The 20,461-nt window shown below is 32.6% G+C and overlaps 3 protein-coding genes across 4 annotated transcripts; 2 read left to right on the top strand and 1 right to left on the bottom strand.

The window, feature by feature from the left end:
* The first annotated feature begins 3,701 nt into the window (after positions 1-3,701).
* Positions 3,702-8,263, top strand: LOC123894513 (calcium and calcium/calmodulin-dependent serine/threonine-protein kinase DMI-3). Its single transcript, XM_045944527.1, has 7 exons — positions 3,702-4,641; positions 5,452-5,506; positions 5,579-5,689; positions 6,338-6,570; positions 6,956-7,163; positions 7,774-7,833; positions 7,923-8,263. Exons 1-7 carry the CDS (start codon positions 3,734-3,736, stop codon positions 8,094-8,096), a joined length of 1,749 nt encoding a protein of 582 aa, XP_045800483.1. The 5' UTR covers positions 3,702-3,733; the 3' UTR covers positions 8,097-8,263.
* A 1,609-nt stretch (positions 8,264-9,872) lies between these two features.
* LOC123894512 (serrate RNA effector molecule-like) lies at positions 9,873-17,036 on the top strand. 2 transcript variants are annotated; one of them, XM_045944526.1, is made up of 12 exons: positions 9,873-10,446; positions 11,189-11,379; positions 12,584-12,635; positions 13,772-13,846; positions 13,951-14,025; positions 14,167-14,214; positions 14,326-14,394; positions 14,497-15,291; positions 15,383-15,428; positions 15,763-16,022; positions 16,122-16,304; positions 16,715-17,036. In XM_045944526.1, exons 1-12 carry the CDS (start codon positions 10,049-10,051, stop codon positions 16,773-16,775), a joined length of 2,253 nt encoding a protein of 750 aa, XP_045800482.1. In that variant the 5' UTR covers positions 9,873-10,048; the 3' UTR covers positions 16,776-17,036. The 2 variants fall into 2 exon arrangements, with proteins under 2 accessions (XP_045800482.1, XP_045800481.1); XM_045944525.1 differs by having other exon boundaries at positions 11,186-11,379.
* Positions 17,037-17,602: 566 nt separating this feature from the next.
* LOC123895965 (disease resistance protein RGA2-like) lies at positions 17,603-19,708 on the bottom strand. Its single transcript, XM_045946429.1, has 2 exons — positions 18,050-19,708; positions 17,603-17,770 (listed from the first exon to the last, which is right to left on the bottom strand). Exons 1-2 carry the CDS (start codon positions 19,706-19,708, stop codon positions 17,603-17,605), a joined length of 1,827 nt encoding a protein of 608 aa, XP_045802385.1.
* Positions 19,709-20,461: the final 753 nt, after the last annotated feature.

Here is a 20,461-nt window from a genome sequence, read left to right as displayed (position 1 = left end):
AAAAAATGATGAATTTTGGTGAAAAAAAATAAAAATAAAAATTAATTTACTACGAAATAATTGACCCCAAATGATAATGATGAGATAAAAATCTAAAAATCATAGCAACCAATTATATGTTACCAAGTGGAGGAAGGAACCCACTCCCTCCCCCACCATTTGTTTCAACGATGTTGAATGTTTTCAACTTATTTTTATCCACCTCTTTTTCAACTCATGTTTCAATAGACCATTGCATGAATTCAACTTTTGAATCTTGCATTCAACATGACCATTGTAAATGGTCTAATATGTATTCAGTGGCCTCTTTACGTTGGAAAGATTATACTACTTCCAAAATTTACATTTATCTTAGTTCATCACCTTCTTAACCGCAGAATCACTCACTTATTTCTTGTCTATGAAACAAGAACACTTCTCAAATTTGGTGTGTCTGACACCAATACATAATACATAAAACTATTAAAATATGTCATTTTTAAATTATTGTCGGTGTTCGTGTTATATTATGTCAAGTGTCCGGATTTGTGCTTCATGGTTTGTTGTAAGTATGTCTATCTAAACGGGCTGTCCGGCACATTTCGGGCCGCACCGAGCGGACTTCGGGCTACATCGTGCCGGGCTAGCAAAAATTTTGGCAAGAAAATGTATAAAAACAACATACATTATTTATATTATATATATATATATATATATATATATATATATATATATATATATATATATATATATATATATATATATATATATATATATATATATATATAGGATCAATAATTCTTGCGCGTCCTATTTTTACTCATCTGTTACCTACAAGTTTCTCGCGCGTCCTATTTTTACTCATCCGCTACTTACGAATTTCTCGCGCGCCCTATTTTTACTCATCCGCTACATACGAACTTCTCTTATCATACAAATTAAGTTCAAATCGTCCAAAACATTATTTATATTTATTTTTGATTTTTTTTATTATAATTTATTCCGACTTGTGGGCTATCCGTGACCCATTCGGACTAGCCCATATTTTAAACGGCCTTTATTAGACCGGGCTAAAAAGTCCGAAAATAATTCGAGCTATAATTTTCAATGCCCAATCCCGAAAAAAAATCGGGCTTGACGGCTCAGCCCATTCGAGCTAGCTCATTTTGACAGCTATAGTTGTAAGTGCAAACTTGAAGGTCGATTTGTAGCATTTAATTTTCTGCCTTCTTTTGTCACCATGGAGAACATCCGGTTTTATTTGTTTTTAAAGTTGGATTATCTTTCCAATAGACAACTCCTTAGGACACATGTTAGGGTGATTTTTTTTTGTTTTAATATCTCTAGTAAGTATCTTAGTTGTAAAAAATTACAAAAACCAAGAACTAATCTTTGTGATAAAAAACCAAGAATCAATCTTTGTGAAAACAAATCCATATCATGATGCGCACGCGCATATAGAAACAATACTATTTGTTTTGTTTTTACGAGAATAAAACTTAGGAATATATTGTAAAATTTCAACGAAAATCAAATACGCATGCACTGTGGAATGGAATGATAAATTAAAGCGTTTGGCATCCTCTTATAAAAAAGGTTTAACTATACATTTAGTCTCTTACGTTTATTTTAGATTTTAATTTGGTCTCTTACGTTTAAAAAGTATCAATTTGGTCTCTTACGTTTATTTTAGGTTTCAAGTTAGTCCTTTCCGTCAATTTTGTCATATGTGGCAGCCAATTTGCATATGTGGATTGACACGTGGCACTTGGACACACTGACACGTATACTGTTCAAACGGTGTTAGTGACAAAACTAAAAGAAATGACTAACTTGAAACCTAAAATAAACGTAAGGGACCAAATTAAAACATAAAATAAACATAAGGGACCAAATGTGTAGTTAAGCCTATAAAAAAAAGTGTTTGGCATCCCTGTGAGCTTAGCTCGATTTATCTATATATATATATATATATATAAAAGGAGTCATGTTTTGAATTTCGGTCATCTCACTTATGTGGAGAAATTTTTAGTATTAGAATACTTGACAAAACAAAAAAAATTAAAGAGTTTGGCATCGTAGAAAAAATGGTAGTAACCATAAAAAATTTATAAAACCAACTATGAAGATATTTATTAGTTGAGATAGATCTTAGAGGAAAATTGTGTACAATTATTGGCGGAATTGCTCCCTAAGACTCTATTAATGGCTTGATTTTTATAAGTTTTTGTAGATGAAATTTAAAGTTTTCAAAACAAAATATAAAATAGAACCAAATTAATGAACAACCGAAAAATGTAGGGAAATGAAATGAACAACGTATATTTATACCCTATTATATAAAATTTATTATTTTTAATATTTTCTTTATGCATCTCGGTTTCCTAGTATTTTGAAGAGAATGGCATAAGTTGTCCAAACTCCAAATAACAGGCTTCAAAAATGTATTTGTTGAGATTAGTTTTTAACTTCTGCACAGAAATACCTTAAAAAACAAACAGAAAACGTTAAACATTTTGTTGTCTAGTGGAATTTTACCAAGTTGTCATGTTGTAACTTCTTTTTTATATTGATGTATGTTTAAGTATCAAACATGACGGGTTGTAATTAAATGTTTTAGTAAAATATTTTACACTTTTTTTTTGGTGAATGTAAAATATTTTACACTTAATAGAAATGAAGAATAAAAAACTATATATATATATCATGATATGGATTTGGTTAAAGATGTTAGAAGTATTACATCGGAAGATGTGAGTTGATCTGGACAAGAGATAATAAGTAAGACAATTATTACCTTAAAATCGGTTTTGTAGGATTGAGTTAGACTCAACTCTCAATTTCTAATATGGTATTAGAGTTTCTCCAAGATCCGTTGGGTCATTCTTATTGGGTCATACACTATTTATATCCATGCACCAAACCCAACAGTATTGAGCGTAAGGGAATAATGTGTTAAGAAGTCTCACATCACAGTGGCGGATCCAGAAATTTTTACTGGTGGGGGCTAGAAAATAATGTATATATTTACGAATTTCACAAAATATACAATTATAGTGATAAAAAAACTCAAAATATATAAAAGCTTGTATAAATTATAATTAGCATTATAAAAATTACCATTCTACATATGTAACTAATCGATAATTTAAGGGAAGTAAAAAAAGAAAAAGAGACAAAAACATAGTTCGAATAGAAGAAGTTGATGATTCTATTAATTAAAAGAGAATAAGAGTAAGGTTAAGAGAGAAAATGTGTAAAAATTAAAGAGTTTAAGTAGTGAATAGTTGTAAAATAAGAAGATAAATTTGTGGCGAGTGCGTATTAGACCTAGTCATGGGGGCTTAAAAATAATATTAGTATTAGTATTAAGGTAAAGTATTATCTTGGATGGGGGCTTGAGCCCCCAATGTGTACTACTTGCATCCGCCACTGCCACATCGGATGTGAGTTAGTCTGGACAAGAATTTATAAATAAGAGATAATTTTCATCTTAAAAACCGATTTTATAGAGTTCTCAATTTCTAAGAAAAGATAAAAACCAAATTAGTTTTCCCTTTTGTTTTATACATTAGCCAGACACATTTATAATTTTCAATTAGGCCAAATAAAATGAACAGTTAAACTAAGGTAGCAGTTGACTCTCTCTTTGTCCATTCTAAAACAGCTCTTACCAGCCTAATTTATATTCCCTTCAACATATCTTAATTTAATTCATAAACAAATACAAAAAAAAACTTTATATTATAATCTAATGTCAATCTCAACCATTTCAATAACGCGTTTTGGTATCCCATTATTGAACATTTTTTTACATACCCTCTTGTTCTTTTTCTATAGTTCCTTTGTCTTTGCACATTTTCTTAGTCTTCAAAAAATAATCCATTTTTCAACTTTTTTTTTTTTGTTAATTTTAACCACCATGGGATATGGAACAAGAAAACTCTCAGATGAGTATGAAGTTTCGGAGATTCTAGGTAGAGGTGGATTTTCTGTTGTTAGAAAAGGTACAAAAAAATCAAGCAATGAAGATGAAAAATCACAATCATCACAAGTAGTAGCAATAAAAACACTTAGAAGAGTAAGTTCTTCAAATAATCCTAGTGGATTACCAAGACCAAAAAAAGATGTTGGAGAAAGAAGTACAATGATGTTTCCTACATTTAGACAAGTTTCGGTTTCGGATGCATTATTAACAAATGAGATACTAGTAATGAGAAGAATAGTCGAAAACGTTTCGCCACATCCAAATGTGATTGATCTTTATGATGTATACGAGGATATAAATGGTGTTCATCTTGTGCTTGAGCTTTGTTCTGGTGGCGAACTTTTCGATAGGATTGTTGCACAAGATAAGTATAGTGAAACTGAAGCTGCAACTGTTGTTCATCAAATAGCTTCAGGGTTAGAAGCTATTCATAAAGCTAACATTGTTCATAGAGATTTGAAGCCTGAAAATTGTCTTTTTTTAGATGTTAGGAAAGATTCTAGTCTTAAGATTATGGATTTTGGATTAAGTTCTGTTGAAGAGTTTACTGACCCTGTTGTTGGTTTGTTTGGATCTATTGATTATGTTTCACCTGAGGCTCTTTCTCAAGGAAAGATTACTACTAAGAGTGATATGTGGTCTCTTGGAGTCATTTTATATATCTTACTTTCTGGGTATGTTTCTTTTTTTTCTTTCTTATGTTTAAATTTTGTTAGGCTTTATGTTTTGATGCCAATTAGGATAATTGGTTTGTTTAGATTAGCGCCGAGTTTGGTAGAATCACAGCTGTGCTACCATGATTTTGACAAAGTTATGATGTAGAGTTTCAACAAAATCAGGATGCTATTGTGATTTGTCAAACTTAGCTGGCTTCCGATAACGCGTCTCACGGCGTGATTGGTGATAACCTCTTTGAGGTGAAGCTTCCCCGCACCGTTGCATAAATAAAGAAAAAATCCTAACACATATATTAGCTTTTGTTAAAATCATAGTTTGAAGCTTTTCAAAAGCTAAACTAAGGATGCATTAGGTGAGATTAGTTAGCCTAAAAAACTAGAAAAGGGAAAGTCATCACTTGTTGAAATGAAATTAGTAACATGTATGTATGTGTGTAACATGAGGTCCATGAATGAATTATGTTGGTTGTCACTTCAAAATTAGAGGGCAAGAACTGACTCTTTTTTTCTTCCTTATAAGTCTTATTACTCGTCTCGTCAGTACAACTCAGTTGGTAGTTGCACAAACATTGATATACAAAGGTTTGGGTTCGAATCGAGATTCTCCACTTTTCCACACTTAAAATGTGTGAGTCTAGTTACCAGACTACTTGACAAAATATAATAATCTTATTACTCAATTTTGCCATATGCTTCATTTATACAAATTTCACTTTTGGGCACATTAATATATGAAAAACCTTATTATATTTCTCCTTAACATAAAAGTAATGAACTTGAAATTATTTTCCTATAATTGTTATACAGGTATCCACCTTTCATTGCTCAAAATAATCGCCAAAAACAACAAATGATACTTAATGTAAGTAACCTCTTTTACATAATAAGTTCATTTCATAATGCTTTTGCTTACTAATAAAATGTTTTGGAACAGGGGAATTTTAGTTTTTATGAGAAGACTTGGAAGGGAATTTCACAATCAGCAAAGAATTTAATCTCAAGTCTTCTAACTGTTGATCCTAGTAAGAGACCTAGTGCTCAAGAGGTATTGTACACTTTTACCACTTTAGTAATGAGATTTGGGCTTTTTTTTTTTTTTTGGTATATAGTATGTAGCACATGTGTTATTATGATAGTTTCATATTTGTAGTTGAAAATTGCAACAAAATCCCATGTTGGTCATGGTTTGATAATTTTTTATTTGTTTTCAAAATCATTTATAGTCCTTAATTTTCTAAAGGACTGTTGTGGGGTGATATTTATTTTCGTTAATTTGCACCCCAAGAAATAAAATTAATTTCCATTTTGCAATTCCAAAAAAATATAGAGTATGTGACTCATATAATATTAATTAATTTTCAACATATTATTTTTTATTGGTTAAAATTTATATGAACTCTACCAATTAATTGGAAGCACGAGGAAGTTCCTCCGACAATCACTTCGATATTAAAAACATATCAGAGACGTCTACACAATTGGCTGAACTCCATGGGGAGGTCACCCAACAACCACTCTTTTTTACAAGAAAATAAAGAAGCACTGCCTATATGTTTGTATCTCAAGTTTAGTGTTGATATTTCTTTAAGATTTTGCATCATATTAATTTTTTTTGTAGTATTTCACTCATGTTTAAGGAGGATAAAAATCCAACACAAATAACATGATGTTGTACAATGTGTTGTTGGAACAGCTTCTAAGTGATCCATGGGTGAAAGGTGAGAAAGCAAAAGATGATCAAATGGACCCTGAAATTGTCTCAAGGCTACAAAGGTTTAATGCACGACGCAAACTTCGTGCAGCTGCAATTGCAAGTGTTTGGAGCTCAACCATCTTCCTTAGAACCAAAAAATTGAAATCATTGGTTGGATCCTATGATCTCAAAGAAGATGAAATTGAAAATCTCAGGATACATTTCAAGAAAATGTAAGTATATTGTATCCAATAGTAAAAAATGATCATAGGAATATTTAATTATAGCTCTTAATTTTGGCAAGAAATAAATTATTTCAAATTAGTTTTCAAAGATATATTATATTGAAATTTACACAAATGCTTAAATCGTGAATGTGTATTTTGTTAATCGAGTTAGTCCTCTATCGAAAATTTTAGAGAAAATGTTGACATGTGAATTAAGGTTTTTTTTCTAAATAATACTTCATTTGTCAAAGTTTGATATAGTGAACAAGTTTGTATTACTGTGTTTGATTTTAAAATTGTTCTGGACAAATTAATGATCAAGGGACCATAGTTACAATTGAATCGACTAAAATTTTCAATATTTTTAATTAATGTTTTGGGTTGTTAACAGATGTTCAGATAGAGACAATGCGACCCTGGCTGAGTTTGAGGAGGTGTTAAAAGCAATGAATATGTTATCATTGATACCTTTTGCAGCTCGTATATTTGACTTGTTTGATAACAACCGTGATGGAACAGTTGATATGCGAGAGATACTTTGTGGATTTTCTAGTCTCAAGAACTCCAAAGGAGAGGATGCTCTTCGTTTATGCTTCCAGGTAAATTTCACTTTCATGAAACTTGTGTCTATAGGATATCATTGTATTAACTTTTTTTTAGCAGCAAATTTTTTTTATTAACAAACTCACTGTAACGTAAGACATATTATTTTTACATAAGTTTGCGTAATAGACACAGACAGGCGCGGCGTGCCTGTAGTACGAAATAATTTAACTTAGAGAGCATAAATTTATATTTGTCACCTTATAATATTTAAGGTCATATTGAATATAAGGTTTTTTTTGGTTAACCTTTAAATTTCAAGAAGGGAAGTCTTGTAATTTGGAGTTGAGCTATGAGGTATATAAAGTTTAGTCAAACAAAACACACAGTTGATAGCCCTTTATTCAACACATTTGTATATATATTCAAAATATAACAAAATGCACCATCAATTTTTTAATGACAAAACCAATCCGCTTAAAAATAACATCTAGGGATATAGGAGATACAACATTATTATGCATGATTCTTTGAACTCGTTTTAAAAGATTGACAGTCTCTGGTACTAAGAAATCAAAAGTGTCAAATGCAATAATATAAAAATATCTTGATTGTCATAACATACGTATTGAGGTCGTTAGCCTCTCTTTTTTCTTTGTCAAACAGATGTATGACACAGATAGATCTGGATGCATCAGCAAGGAAGAAGTAGCATCTATGCTCAGAGTAATACACACTTCTCTCAATCAATATAATTGGCTTTATCTTTTCACTTTCATTTTTTTAACACTAATTAATATAAACTCATTAAACAGGCTTTGCCATATGATTGTCTTCCAACTGATATCACTGAACCTGGGAAATTGGATGAGATTTTTGACTTAATGGATGCCAATAATGATGGAAAAGTTACCTTTGATGAATTCAAAGCTGCTATGCAAAGAGATAGCTCTCTTCAAGATGTAGTCCTCTCGACTCTTCGCCCATAATAGTTTTATTGTTTATTTATAATTCACGGTAAATTTGACAAAATGATCACCGTGGTTCACCATGATTTTGTTGAAATTCTAAAGTGTAACTTTTACAAAATTACAATAGTTTACTATAACTTTGTTTAATTCACTGCAAATCTAAACATAAACTTCATGGTGTGTTATGGTTTCTTAATATACTAAGCATTTATTTTCTATGTTTTGAGTTTTTTTTTTTTAAGTTTTATTACAACAAGGAAACATTATAGGAAAGAAGAGTACTTAACAGATGTGCATGTTTGAATCGACGATGATATTGACAAAATTCCAGTAACCCAATGCGAATATTACAAAAACTACACAATGAAATTGTGCCGTCTAATTTTTTTTCTATACCAATTAGGGACTACTGCATTTTCATCTCATGCTAAAACTAGCTTGTTTGGAAATTCAATTGAGAAACATAAAAGCTAACTTGTTGTCACATTCATCCTTGAATATACATAAATTGTAAATATATCCACAAATGTTTATTTTATTAGTCATTTTTGTCATTAAATTTGTTTTTATATAGTGAATTTAGTTCACAAATATGTTTTTTTCATTGGTCAATGTAAGTACATAAAATTACTATAACAAAAGAGATACTAGAAATGCATTTGTAATTTCGATACATTCAGGAATTCACATGCACGGTCGGCCTCAATTATTTGGAGGCCCAACTTTAAATATTTTAAACGAACCCCTTAATATAAAAACTCAAAAAATTCACAAAGAATAACCCTAATTTAAATTGTAAATAACATTAATAACATAAAAATAGTCATCCTTATAACTATCGTATAATATATTCATATTCTTTATTTTTGGGTAAAAAAAATATTCATATTCTAATCTTTAACACAACATAATACTTTCTAACTTAAAAAAAAAATCCTTTCTGACATTTTTATGAAACAAATTCATCAATCAAGTCTTCATATTGTATATTCTTCATATGATCATTCTAATTGCTATCGGTACAAAACCAGCAAGTCTTGCTTGTAACATGAAAGACAGCAAGAAAGACTTCAACAACTTTAAGTTTAAAAAATAAAAAAATATTGAGACTTTTTATTTTATGTTTTCGAATTAGTGTTTTTATATACCATATAGTTTTTTTCAGACCCCTATAATGTTTTTTTTATATATAATTTTTAGCCATATATATAGTGTTTTTATAATTTTGTGACTTTTTAAGTCGGATCTCTACTATTTAGGTACCGTTTGGCGTAGTTGTTTTTTAGGCGTAGAAGTTCTTTTAACCACAAAGCTAGAAATAATATAATAGTTTTAAAATTAAAATTAAAGTTGTTTGGTAAATCTTAATTTTTTTTTTAAAAAAGGTTAAAAGTTGTTTTTTTATTATTATTATAATAAGATTAAAAGATTTTTTTTTGGTAAGGATTAAAAGATATGTTTGATACTATATTATACGAGTATTTTTTTTAAATATAGAATTGTACCTTAATAGTAAAGGTTGCCACCTTACACTAGGCAGCCAATGCTAACATGATACTCCCTCCCGTCCTAAATATAAGTGAAAATTTATTTTTTAAATTCATTGAGAATATAATTTATTTGGACCATATTATGAACCAGATACATTAGATTCTTAATGAATTTAAAAAATAAAAATTATCTTATATTTAGGACGTTTGAACAAAAAAAAAAAAGGTTAAAAAAAATAATCAAAATTCAGATAAAAATATTCATAATATTCACTATGGTCTTAACTTTAAGTCTTAACATTCTCTAAGCTGGTGAAGCAGCATAGCCCCACAATATATAATGTAATCACTGTGCAGGTTCAGTTTCGAAGCTTGTTTCAGTTTTCCACCAAAACACTGATAACTCAATACAAAATTCTAACAAACCAAACCTAAGCGCACACACTCATTTGATTCGTTAGGGTTTTCCCCCAATTCCCAATGGCAGAAGTTATCACCAACATTCCCTCCGATTCCCTCGACAAATCCCCAACCTCCTCCGCCCCTCCTCCACCACCACCTCCTCCCTCCTCTTCCGCCGCCGATTCCGATCTCCCTCCACATTCTCACCCTCCTCCACATTCCTCCTATCGCCGTAGGGACTATCGCAGAGACGATAGAGATTTCGATCGTCCTCCTAATCGCCGCGATTATTATGAACGTAACATGTCTCCGCCGCCAAGGGATAGAGATAGAGACTTCAAGCGTAGGCGTAGTCCCAGTCCTCCGTATCGTGACCGCCGATATTCTCCACCGCCTCGAAGATCGCCTCCGCATTATAATTACAAGCGCTCCAGGAGAGGTGGCAGTCCCCGTGGCGGTTATGGACCTGATGATAGGTTAGCGTAAAATTGCAATGTGTAGAATTTGTCATTGTTCTGCTGTTTCTAATTTTCAATTCTGAATTTCTTAGCGTAAAATTGTTTCTGTTTCTTAGAATTTGATTTTCGGTGCATGAAAAAACTGATAAAATTTCAATTTGTTTTGAAGAATTTTGAACTATGTATTGGTATTTTATATTTGTGTCATGAGAATAAACTAAAAAATGAATCTAGTGTTTTTCATATTTTGATTGAAGCTTTTTGGTTGAAAAAATACCACATTTTACTTAGTTTTCTGATTTCAATGATTTTGTGTAAAAATATTTGAAAACAATGTGATAATTTTAGAATTAAAAGTGAAAATAGAAAATGAAATCAGAAAAATTGCTGACATCAAATAATTTTTTTGTTTTTGTTGACATAGTTCTGATGCACTTAATGTGATAATTTTCTTTTATAATTTATAATTTCTGATATTTTAATTATTGAATAATATAAATTTCACTATTGACATGGATTCAAATGGACGCACATTTTACAGAAAGTTTGAATATTTGAGGATGAGTTGTTAATATGAAGAATGGTTTAGTGTCATGTCTGTTCTCATTGTAGAAAAATCTTTTTGATAACAATGTTCAATGAGTTAGTTTCTGTTAGTTAGCTGAACTTAGTTCATTTACTTCTATTTCCTTCGTCTATTCCCCTAAATTATAGATTTTATGCTTTATTTGACCGTGTCTTCATCATTTGATTACAGCAGATCTGGATATGATCATTACGGCGGTTATGATCGGGGTGGAAGAGGTGGTTATGATAGGGGTGGAAGAGGTGGTTATGATAGGGGTGGAAGAGGTGGTAATGATAGGGGTGGAAGAGGTGGTTATGCTGATGACAGGTCTTATGGTAGGTTTGAAAATCGTTCTGCAGCAGGATATCAAAATGGGATCTCTGGTATGTTAGTAGATGCTAATTACTTGGGTTTTTCCTTTTTTCCGTCATTACATTTCATGTATGACAAAGCATTAATTCTTGTTTTATTTGAACTAAATTATACTGATTACCTATTGCATTTGGATAAGAATATATATATATGCATAATAATTAATTAGTATTCTTAGTTTTCATGGTTATGCATTGAGTGTTGTTATCTGCATTGTGTGTTAATTGGTAATGTTCTTCCAACTTTTGCACGAAACCCGATGACCTACATCAATCAAGCAGAAGATACCTAATTTCAAATGAAAAGCCAAAATCCCTAATTTTACCATTCTCACCTAACAATTAATCAGAGAACAGTGAAGACCACAAGTCAACAATGATAAGCACACATTGTTATCTCTAGAGAAGAATGATGTACAAAGTACATCTTTTCAACCTTACCTCCACATCACAAAACAACTAACAGGATCTGAATGTTGAAGCAATCAACAAAGTTCCACAATGTAGAGAAGGAAGTACAGCCTATTAGGTAGATTTTCTGCCTTCATATTTGAATGGATGAAGCAGCAGTGTTAAAACCCTCTGGAAAAAGTCAAGTGTCAGAATGCAGCTGTTTACTGTGTGTAATCAGCCATACCCAAATGGACCTATTAGCAATATATTCAGAATATTTGTTTTTAATTATATCTCTTGAATTGTTTAATAGAACTATATCATCTACAAAACACATGCTTTGAGGCATTGGATCGTATACCATCTTCCATTAGATCCTTTCTTCTCCCAATCACAGGCCTTTTCTTGGTAAAAGAAATCAATGTGTATATATTTATGTTTTATCTGATACCTTTCATCTAACTATGCAAAATATATATGATTTCCATGGCTGATATTTGACAAAACCATTTTGAACGCCATATCCTGGTGTCGCCATCCTTCACAAATTACCCACAGCGGTTGTCAAAAAAATCTTCCACCGCAACCTGCCATGGCTGATATTTGACAACACTGCGTATTACAACCAAATTGATTCTCTAAAATATCAGTTTCTTCTCTTAATTGTGGGTAGTTTTGTAGTATAGCTTATGAGCTGTATTCTTCTACAGTTAACACAGCTTTTCATAGTTCCCTTGTTCTGACTTCTGAATTTGATCCTAAGACTGATAACGGCATTTCTATTATTTAGATGTGCTTATGTTTTTAGTACTTATCTTTACAGATATGGAATACAATCGTGGTTATGCAGACTTGCCAAGTGGTGGTGCACAAAGGTCAGGTTTCTAATTTTCTCTCAGTTAGTTGTACTGTTTGGTGAATCAATATTACCTCCAAATTGTTGTCTTTATATCCAACAGATGTTTTTAGGGAATGATATTTTCTATGGAAGTCTAGATACAATGTTGACTGGATCTCCATATTGGTTATATATGGCTGTTAACAGATTCCCAAATTAGATTTCACCAACTTTTCTTGGCATTGCCTTTCTTGACCATATCTGATATCTTATTTAAGCTACTTGTCATCTTCTGGAAAATTCGGAGTAGATATTTTCAAAACTAAAAACTGCTTTTGCATAGCTCCTTTTACTTGTAATTTTAATTCACCACGTACTGTTTGTGGGTTCCTCCTAATTCCATATCAAAGAACAGCAGTGCTGTATCACATCACATGTTTCCCTTGACTTAGCATGCTCTTTAGCATATAGAAAGTTATATCATTACCATCAACAAACATGATCTTCGTTATGCCATCGGTGAATACACCGTATCCAATATTCATTTTTGCGTGCAAAATATATTGAGAGCAATATAGGCAGCTGAATAGAGATAATGGGCTGCTGAGATTACTGTTGTTGATTGGGTTGGGATTGATACAGAGTATCAGCTATTGGCATAATGCATAATATCTTTGGTACCGGTTGGGTTTCATTGATATCTCAATGTAACAAAATCGGAAATTCCCTTAAAAATTCCAATATTATATAATTTCATGTCGTGATTTTAATTTTCATTGTTGTATTAATCAACTCATGTTGAACGAACTGTTTAAAAGAACTTTAACAAAGTTCGTTTTCATATTTTTACAGTTAAGATCTTTATCCAGAACTTAAGGAGCACCCATTGCATTATTTTTGTCTTGCTTTTATTTCTCTGTTTTTCTGCTTCTACTTATAGAACAGTTGTTTATGTGTTCAGCTCTAAATATCTACTTGCAATACTTTAATACCCAAGTGTGTCTACAACTGAGTTTCCTCAGTTAATAATGAAAGTAACACTTATTGAAAACAATGATTACTCCTATATTATTATTTGTTCAATGATTCTAAGTTGTCTTTATTTTACCTTGTCTAATAATTGATCTTTCTGGCAAAACTTGTTAACATTAGTATAATTATGACCTGTTTTAGAGAAGGGTTGATGTCCTATAAACAATTCATTCAGGAGCTTGAGGATGATATACTACCAACTGAAGCAGAACGTAGGTAGGTTGTCGAAAATAATCTTTTTCATTATGTCTGAGAATTCAAGTTATGTAGGAAATTTTCAGATCTTCGTTGACAAATGACTTCTTATTGATTTTTTCTAGGTATCAAGAATACAGAACAGAGTACATTTCTACCCAAAAGAGAGCTTATTTCAATGCTCATAAGGATGAGGAGTGGTATGTGTCTTTGTGTTCTCTAAAAATTTATAGTTTTCAATCTTCAAATATGTACGATGATGAGATTACGGATTGCCATATTTTTGCAAGTTCACACAAGCTGATGTTCTTTTCCATTTCTTGTTGTACTTTTTTATATAGGTTGAAAGATAAATATCATCCAACAAATTTGCTTACTGTCATTGAAAGGTAATTTTATATCAGTCTTACAGTTATTAATATTTATGGGTCATATTTGTTGGCGGGGATGCTTACTCATAGATAGTTGGATTCTAATTTTTATTACTTCATATATTTTAGGAGGAATGAAAGTGCTCGACAGCTGGCAAAGGATTTTTTGCTTGATTTGCAAAGTGGAACATTAGATATGTAAGTTCTTGTCCTCTCTTTTACTTGCCCTTGTTTGTTCTTTTCTCAGTCTGGCCTTTCTTTTTCATGCTTATGCATATTTTGTGTTACAAATCAATGCAGAAATCCGGGTTTAAGTGCCTCTTCATCCAGCAAATCAGGGCAAGCTAGCGAGCCAAATTCAGACGAGGAAGCGGATGGCAAACGAAGAAGACATGGAAGGGGTTCTAATAAACAAAGTGATTTCTCAGCTGCTCCAATGACTCATCCTATCAGTTCTGAACCTAAAAGAATACAAGCAGATGTTCAACAGGCACAGTCCCTTGTTCACAAGCTTGACACTGAAAAGGGGATTGGAGATAATATTTTATGCAGCAGTGATCACAGTAAAGCTGATGATAAGTCTCATAGTGGATCTGCGGGTCCCACAATCATTATACGAGGCCTAACATCTGTTAAGAGTTTAGAAGGTGTTGAACTTTTGGACACACTTATTACATATCTGTGGCGGATTCATGGTGTAGATTACTATGGCCTGATTGAGACTACTGACGCTAAGGGTTTTAGGCATGTGAGGCCAGAAAGAACAGGGCATGCAGAAACAGGTAACTCAGGGTCTGAATGGGAGAAGAAACTTGACTCATTTTGGCAGGGAAGGTTGAATGGTCAGGATCCATTGGAAGTAATGGCTGCTAAGGAGAAAATAGAAGCTGCAGCAGTTGAAGTGTTGGATCCATATATTAGAAAAATCAGGGATGAAAAATATGGATGGAAATATGGTTGTGGAGCTAAAGGCTGCACAAAGCTTTTTCATGCTGCTGAATTTGTGTATAAACATCTGAAGCTAAAACACCCAGAGCTTGCTCTTGAACAAACTTCAAAATTGCGTGAGGATCTCTATACTCAAAATTACATGAAGTAAGTAATAACTAAGACTTCTTTTGTTTTGTGGTTAGTATTGCGAATATTGGTGAAAATATCACTTATAGTGGCCTTACTACTGTTTTAGTGATCCAGATGCTCCTGGTGGAAAGCCTGTCATGCAGCAACCTCAGGTAGGCCACTGTATCTATCGATGCATGATTTGATAAAACTCTTTATGGTCATATATTTGAGAACCTTTTGATGTTCATGTTTTGGTAGCAGTTTATCCTCAATTTGGCATTTCAGAACCATGGGTTCTGAACAGCTCGTCAAACAGTGATTTTTTTATAGTTTCCTTACTATGCTGTATATCCATGATTGCAGATAATCTGATGCATCAACCTTAAGGAATTTATGTCAACCTTTGTCTTAAAGCTTAGCATTGTATTTCTTTTGAATATTATAATCTACCCTCATTTCTAATTGTTATGGTCCTTTCTGTTTTTTTTCCCTCTCAATTTGTAGAAGGACAACAAGCCTTTAAATCGAAGGTTGGGTATGGAGGGCCGATTGAGAGATGATCGTGGTAATCGTCGAGACCATGAACGGAATGACAGAATAAATGACGGAGATAGACCTGATTCCCCATCCCGTGAAAGGCAGTCTAAACCACTTGAGATGGGAAACAATGATGAAACAATGTATGACGCTTATGCAGGGCCTGGGGTTCCTCCTTTTTCCTCGGATATGCCTCCGCCAGTATTGATGCCTGTACCTGGTGCTGGGTCAGTTGCCTCTTCCAATTACCCTTCTTTTCACAATCTGATGCACATTTTTTATTTCTTTAGATTTGGCGAGTGATTATATAATCTATAACTCTACAGGCCATTAGGACCCTTTGTTCCTGCTCCACCAGAAGTTGCAATGCAAATGTTAAGAGAACAAGGAGGGCCATCTTCATATGATGCCTCTGGAAGAAATATGAGGTCTGGCCCTCATATAGGTGGACCGGCACCAATAATTGCTGTTCCTCCAGCTTTTAGACCAGATCCTCGGAAGATGCGAAGGTAAAATGTTCTGTGCTTAAGACCCTTTGCTCAGATATTTTCGGTTGTTAACTCCAATTTGTCCTTTGCCACTCAATTATGTGATTTAAAGTAGCATTATTTTAATGTCCGCTTTTTAAGTGCATAGGTGATTAAAATCTCCAATCAGTCACTTTAATCCCCAGCTCAGCTTATTTATTGCCTATAATCTATAATGTTTGCTAGTTCCTTTATTTATTGTTTGCTTAAGTGAAATTTTCTTTTTAATCCTTAGATTATAACCACAAAGTTAGGAAACAAAAGCATGTGCCTGCTACATAAGAATGGAAATATCAAATTTTTTTTATTTGCACTTAATTGATGTGGTCCATTTAATATTTGTCCTGTGATTAACTTTGTATGATAACCTTGTTTTGCCATCGGTGATGCAGTTATCAGGATTTGGATGCTCCAGACGACGAGGTCACCGTGATAGACTATCGCAGTTTGTAGGTATCTTTAGGTGATGACTGGTTTTCTATAAATTCTAAAATTAGTGTCCTTGCGACCTGCAGAGTTGAATGCCGACCATGATATTGATTTTTGCTGGGATCATGCTCAATTTCTTCTCTGGATTTTTTTATGAGATTTATACTTATTTGCGGAAATTCATGTCCCTGGGAATTTTTTTTGTTATTGTGAGAAATGATAGCAACAATAAACCGATTATAATTTATTGAAATCAATGGATTGGATTTTTTTATAATTAAAATGTGCATGTGTTTTGGGTATAACATTAAAATCAAAAATACCCTCAGCCATATGACTGTAACAAAAACAAATCGCATAAGCAGAAACAATATTTATAAATTAGTAGAAATCCCTTTTGGAGGGTGAGCAAGATGAAATTTCAAAACGAATTTGATTCCCTTTGTTTAGTATAAAGGAGTTTGTTCTATTGTTTGGTAAATAATGCATGACACTCCTCAAATATTTATTCAAGTTGCAAAAGCAAATAAAATATTTTTTTTGTTTTCTTTTGCCAATTTAACTGAGTCTGCGTTATGCAATTTGATGAATTGAGTGGAAAAAAAAATAATGATATAGTGACTGAAACTCAACCTTTCAAGCAAAATGCTGGAAAAAAATTTTGGTGTTCGAGGAGCCAGCACAATAAGAACAAAAAGGAAGAAGTCAGTTGAAGAGATAGAGAGAGAAGCGTCTATACAAAGGTGGTATTTCAAATTCTTTAAAATTCGATAATTGAAAATACATAGTAAAATTCAACGATTCATGTAAATACATTATTTCGTTAAAATTCTTCATCCAAAAATTATACATTACACCTCCGTGACCATCTCCTTCCCAGTTACATCCTTAGGAACCTTGATTCTCGATTCATTGAAGGACTTAAAGGAAGTCCATGCATCGGCTTCAGCATCTGTCATAACAGCTCTCTGCACATTCAACATTGCATTGATAAATTGGTCCATATCATTACGCAAACACTGCATACAACACCGTATCAATGTTGCATTTACATATCCACACGGAGGAGGGAGGTTTCCATAGTTCCGCCGTTGTTCCAGAATTTTATTTGCGCTTCGTCTTCCACTTGCCATGCATGTAATAATCACTGGGTGTGATGTACACCGATGTCTCATCCTTGTTCTTCCGTATCTTCAAATTCCTCTTCCTCCGTATTCTACAAGAAGTCATTGCAAAATTAATTTTTATTAGTCCAGCCGTTTGAAGATCATCATAATATTATCAATAACCAAACATACCAAGTTTTCAATAAAATTGCACAGCTTCAAGACACACAAGTATTTGAATGTTGAAATTACTGACAATTTCTGTGTATCCAAAAAACCATCGCTTTTGAAAGAAAAGACAATCAAAGTTCGCAGCCTACTAGCATCCAATGATTCCAATAAACAAATTGCATCCAGTTCCACCGATACATGCACCGGTTTTCCTAGACATCTTTTTGTCTTACTATTCAAGTAACAACAATCATTGCCAGCTACTTGTGTCGCAAGATCGTGCATTAAATCGTGCATTTTAAAACCATATATATCACCATCTGCATTTATTCTTGCATCTTTGAAGAATGATTTCATCAAGAAAATTTTAATGAATTGGTTACCAACATCTTCCATGCATTGCCCTTCAACTGAACAGTCAAGATACCCTTGTGCCATCCACATTTGAATCAACTCATCCTTATTAAATTTCCAACACTTAGGATATAAAGAGCAATAAGCAAAACATTGTCTTTGTTGAGGCGACAAGTTAAGATAACTCAATTTTAGGACCGGCAAGATGCTATCTTTAACCTCACACACTTTCCAAAAATCACTTGTTAAGACATCAATCCATTCTTTTTCTTCACTTTTACTCTGTAATATTCCTCCCAATGATCTAATTGCTAATGGAACTCCTTTGCACTTTTCTGCGATCTTCTTACCAATTGATTCAAATGTCTGATTCACTCTAATGGTATCATCTCCAAATGTAATCTTCTTTAATAAACTCCAAGATTCTGTTGGACTCAAACCATTCAAAACATGGAGGACACTTACACCCATGGTTTTTGCCACCATTGTATTACGAGTTGTCAATACAACATTACTGCCTCGAGCACCACACATCAAATAAGTTCTCAATTGAGCCCATTTTTCATAACTCTCATTCCAAACGTCGTCTAGGACTAACAAGTATCTCTTACCGGTTAAATTGTTTCGAAGCATATTTTGCAGGTAGTCCAATGGTAATGTATCATCAATTTTATTCTTGGTTAGTGACATCAACATATTCTTCATAATAGTTTTGACATCAAAGTTCTCAGAGACACATACCCACATACTCTTTTCAAACAAATTCTGTACCTCCATGTCATTATATAACAACTGAGCAAGAGTTGTCTTTCCTAAACCACCAATCCCAACAATAGCAACCACAAACACATTCTGAATTTCACAAGGCTGTTTCAACAAGCTTATAATCTTGTTCTTATCTTCTTCTCTTCCAATGATATCTGATTCTGACACATAAGAATCGGTTTCCCTTCGTTCACTATTAGTTTTCTCAACCACCGCAACATTTGAGTTTAAATTCAACCCACACATATCTCTCACCACATCATTAAACTTGTTTTGTATTTTTACAATCTCACGAGCCATGTCTCGGCGAAAAGCAATTTTGTTTGGAGAGAAGGAATGAAGTACCTTTGTTAGTTTGTTTTGATGAGGTTTATGATCCCTTTTTTGTATCATATCTTGAATAACAAATTCATCTAGCAAGTCATCTGCAGGAATAAGCACATCTTTGAGCCTTCTAACCCAATTTTGTATGACATGACTTTGCTCTTGTTTCTCATCAGCATCAAGTAACACAGCTCTAATAGATTCAACTGTGTTGTTAAGCCTTTCCAATTCATCCATAACACCGTTAATCCGTCCATATTCACGTAAGGCAGCAGAAGCCAAAACTATATATTATTGTAAAGAAAATTTTCAGCAAATCTTGTAACTATTTTCATTTTCACATGTCACTTCGAATTAAATGTAATAAACAACCATATATATATATATATATATATATGATAATCTTAAGTGAAAATAATAATATATATAGATAAACGGTTGAAAATGAAATCACCTGTTAATGAGACTTGTAGCAACACCGTATAGAATTTGTTGAGCCATCCTTCAAAAACAGAACACAAGGCAAGGAGATTGGATGATTGAAAATTTTGCAGTGTTTGAGAGTGGCAGTGAAGTAGAAAAATGGTTTATAGTGTTTCAGGAACAATAGTTAAGAAAATAAATTAATTTTGTATTGAAAATAATATAATTTTTTTAAGGTGATACAACCGAAGCCCAATTTTTAAAATAAATTTTATAATATTCATTTACTTAATTTATGACCCACATGCATTAGTTATCATTTTTTCAATGATTTTAATTCAACGGCCCAGCTAGCAGCCACTTATAAATATGCAGGGTTCGTTTCATATGTACCGGACAGAATAATACATGACAATATAAGATAGAAGGTATTCAACAAATTTTATGTTGTACGGTGTTTGATAGATAAAATATTATTTTGGTATTTTAGACAACTTGTACAAAGGACAAAAAGTTGTTCCGTGGTTCGATGGATGACAAAATTTTCAGTTTTTTGTCATGTCTCTT

Source organism: Trifolium pratense, linkage group LG7 (genome assembly GCF_020283565.1).
Source record: "Trifolium pratense cultivar HEN17-A07 linkage group LG7, ARS_RC_1.1, whole genome shotgun sequence".
NCBI lineage: Eukaryota > Viridiplantae > Streptophyta > Magnoliopsida > Fabales > Fabaceae > Trifolium > Trifolium pratense.
Note: the sequence above shows the minus strand (reverse complement) of the source record. Positions and strands in the feature narration are given on the sequence as shown.

Excerpts from the sequence above, each read along its gene's own strand:
- LOC123894512 (XM_045944525.1), top strand. The coding sequence starts at position 10,049 with ATGGCAGAAGTTATCACCAACATTCCCTCCGATTCCCTCGACAAATCC. Across the intron at positions 14,026-14,166 it reads GCTCATAAGGATGAGGAGTG|GTTGAAAGATAAATATCATC; the intron begins GTATGTGTCTTT and ends TTTTTTATATAG. Across the intron at positions 16,023-16,121 it reads ATGCCTGTACCTGGTGCTGG|GCCATTAGGACCCTTTGTTC; the intron begins GTCAGTTGCCTC and ends ATAACTCTACAG.
- LOC123895965 (XM_045946429.1), bottom strand. The coding sequence starts at position 19,708 with ATGGATGAATTGGAAAGGCTTAACAACACAGTTGAATCTATTAGAGCT. Across the intron at positions 17,771-18,049 it reads GCAATTTTATTGAAAACTTG|TGTTTGCGTAATGATATGGA; the intron begins GTATGTTTGGTT and ends TGTTGTATGCAG.
- LOC123894513 (XM_045944527.1), top strand. The coding sequence starts at position 3,734 with ATGTCAATCTCAACCATTTCAATAACGCGTTTTGGTATCCCATTATTG. Across the intron at positions 5,507-5,578 it reads AACAACAAATGATACTTAAT|GGGAATTTTAGTTTTTATGA; the intron begins GTAAGTAACCTC and ends GTTTTGGAACAG. Across the intron at positions 7,834-7,922 it reads AAGTAGCATCTATGCTCAGA|GCTTTGCCATATGATTGTCT; the intron begins GTAATACACACT and ends CTCATTAAACAG.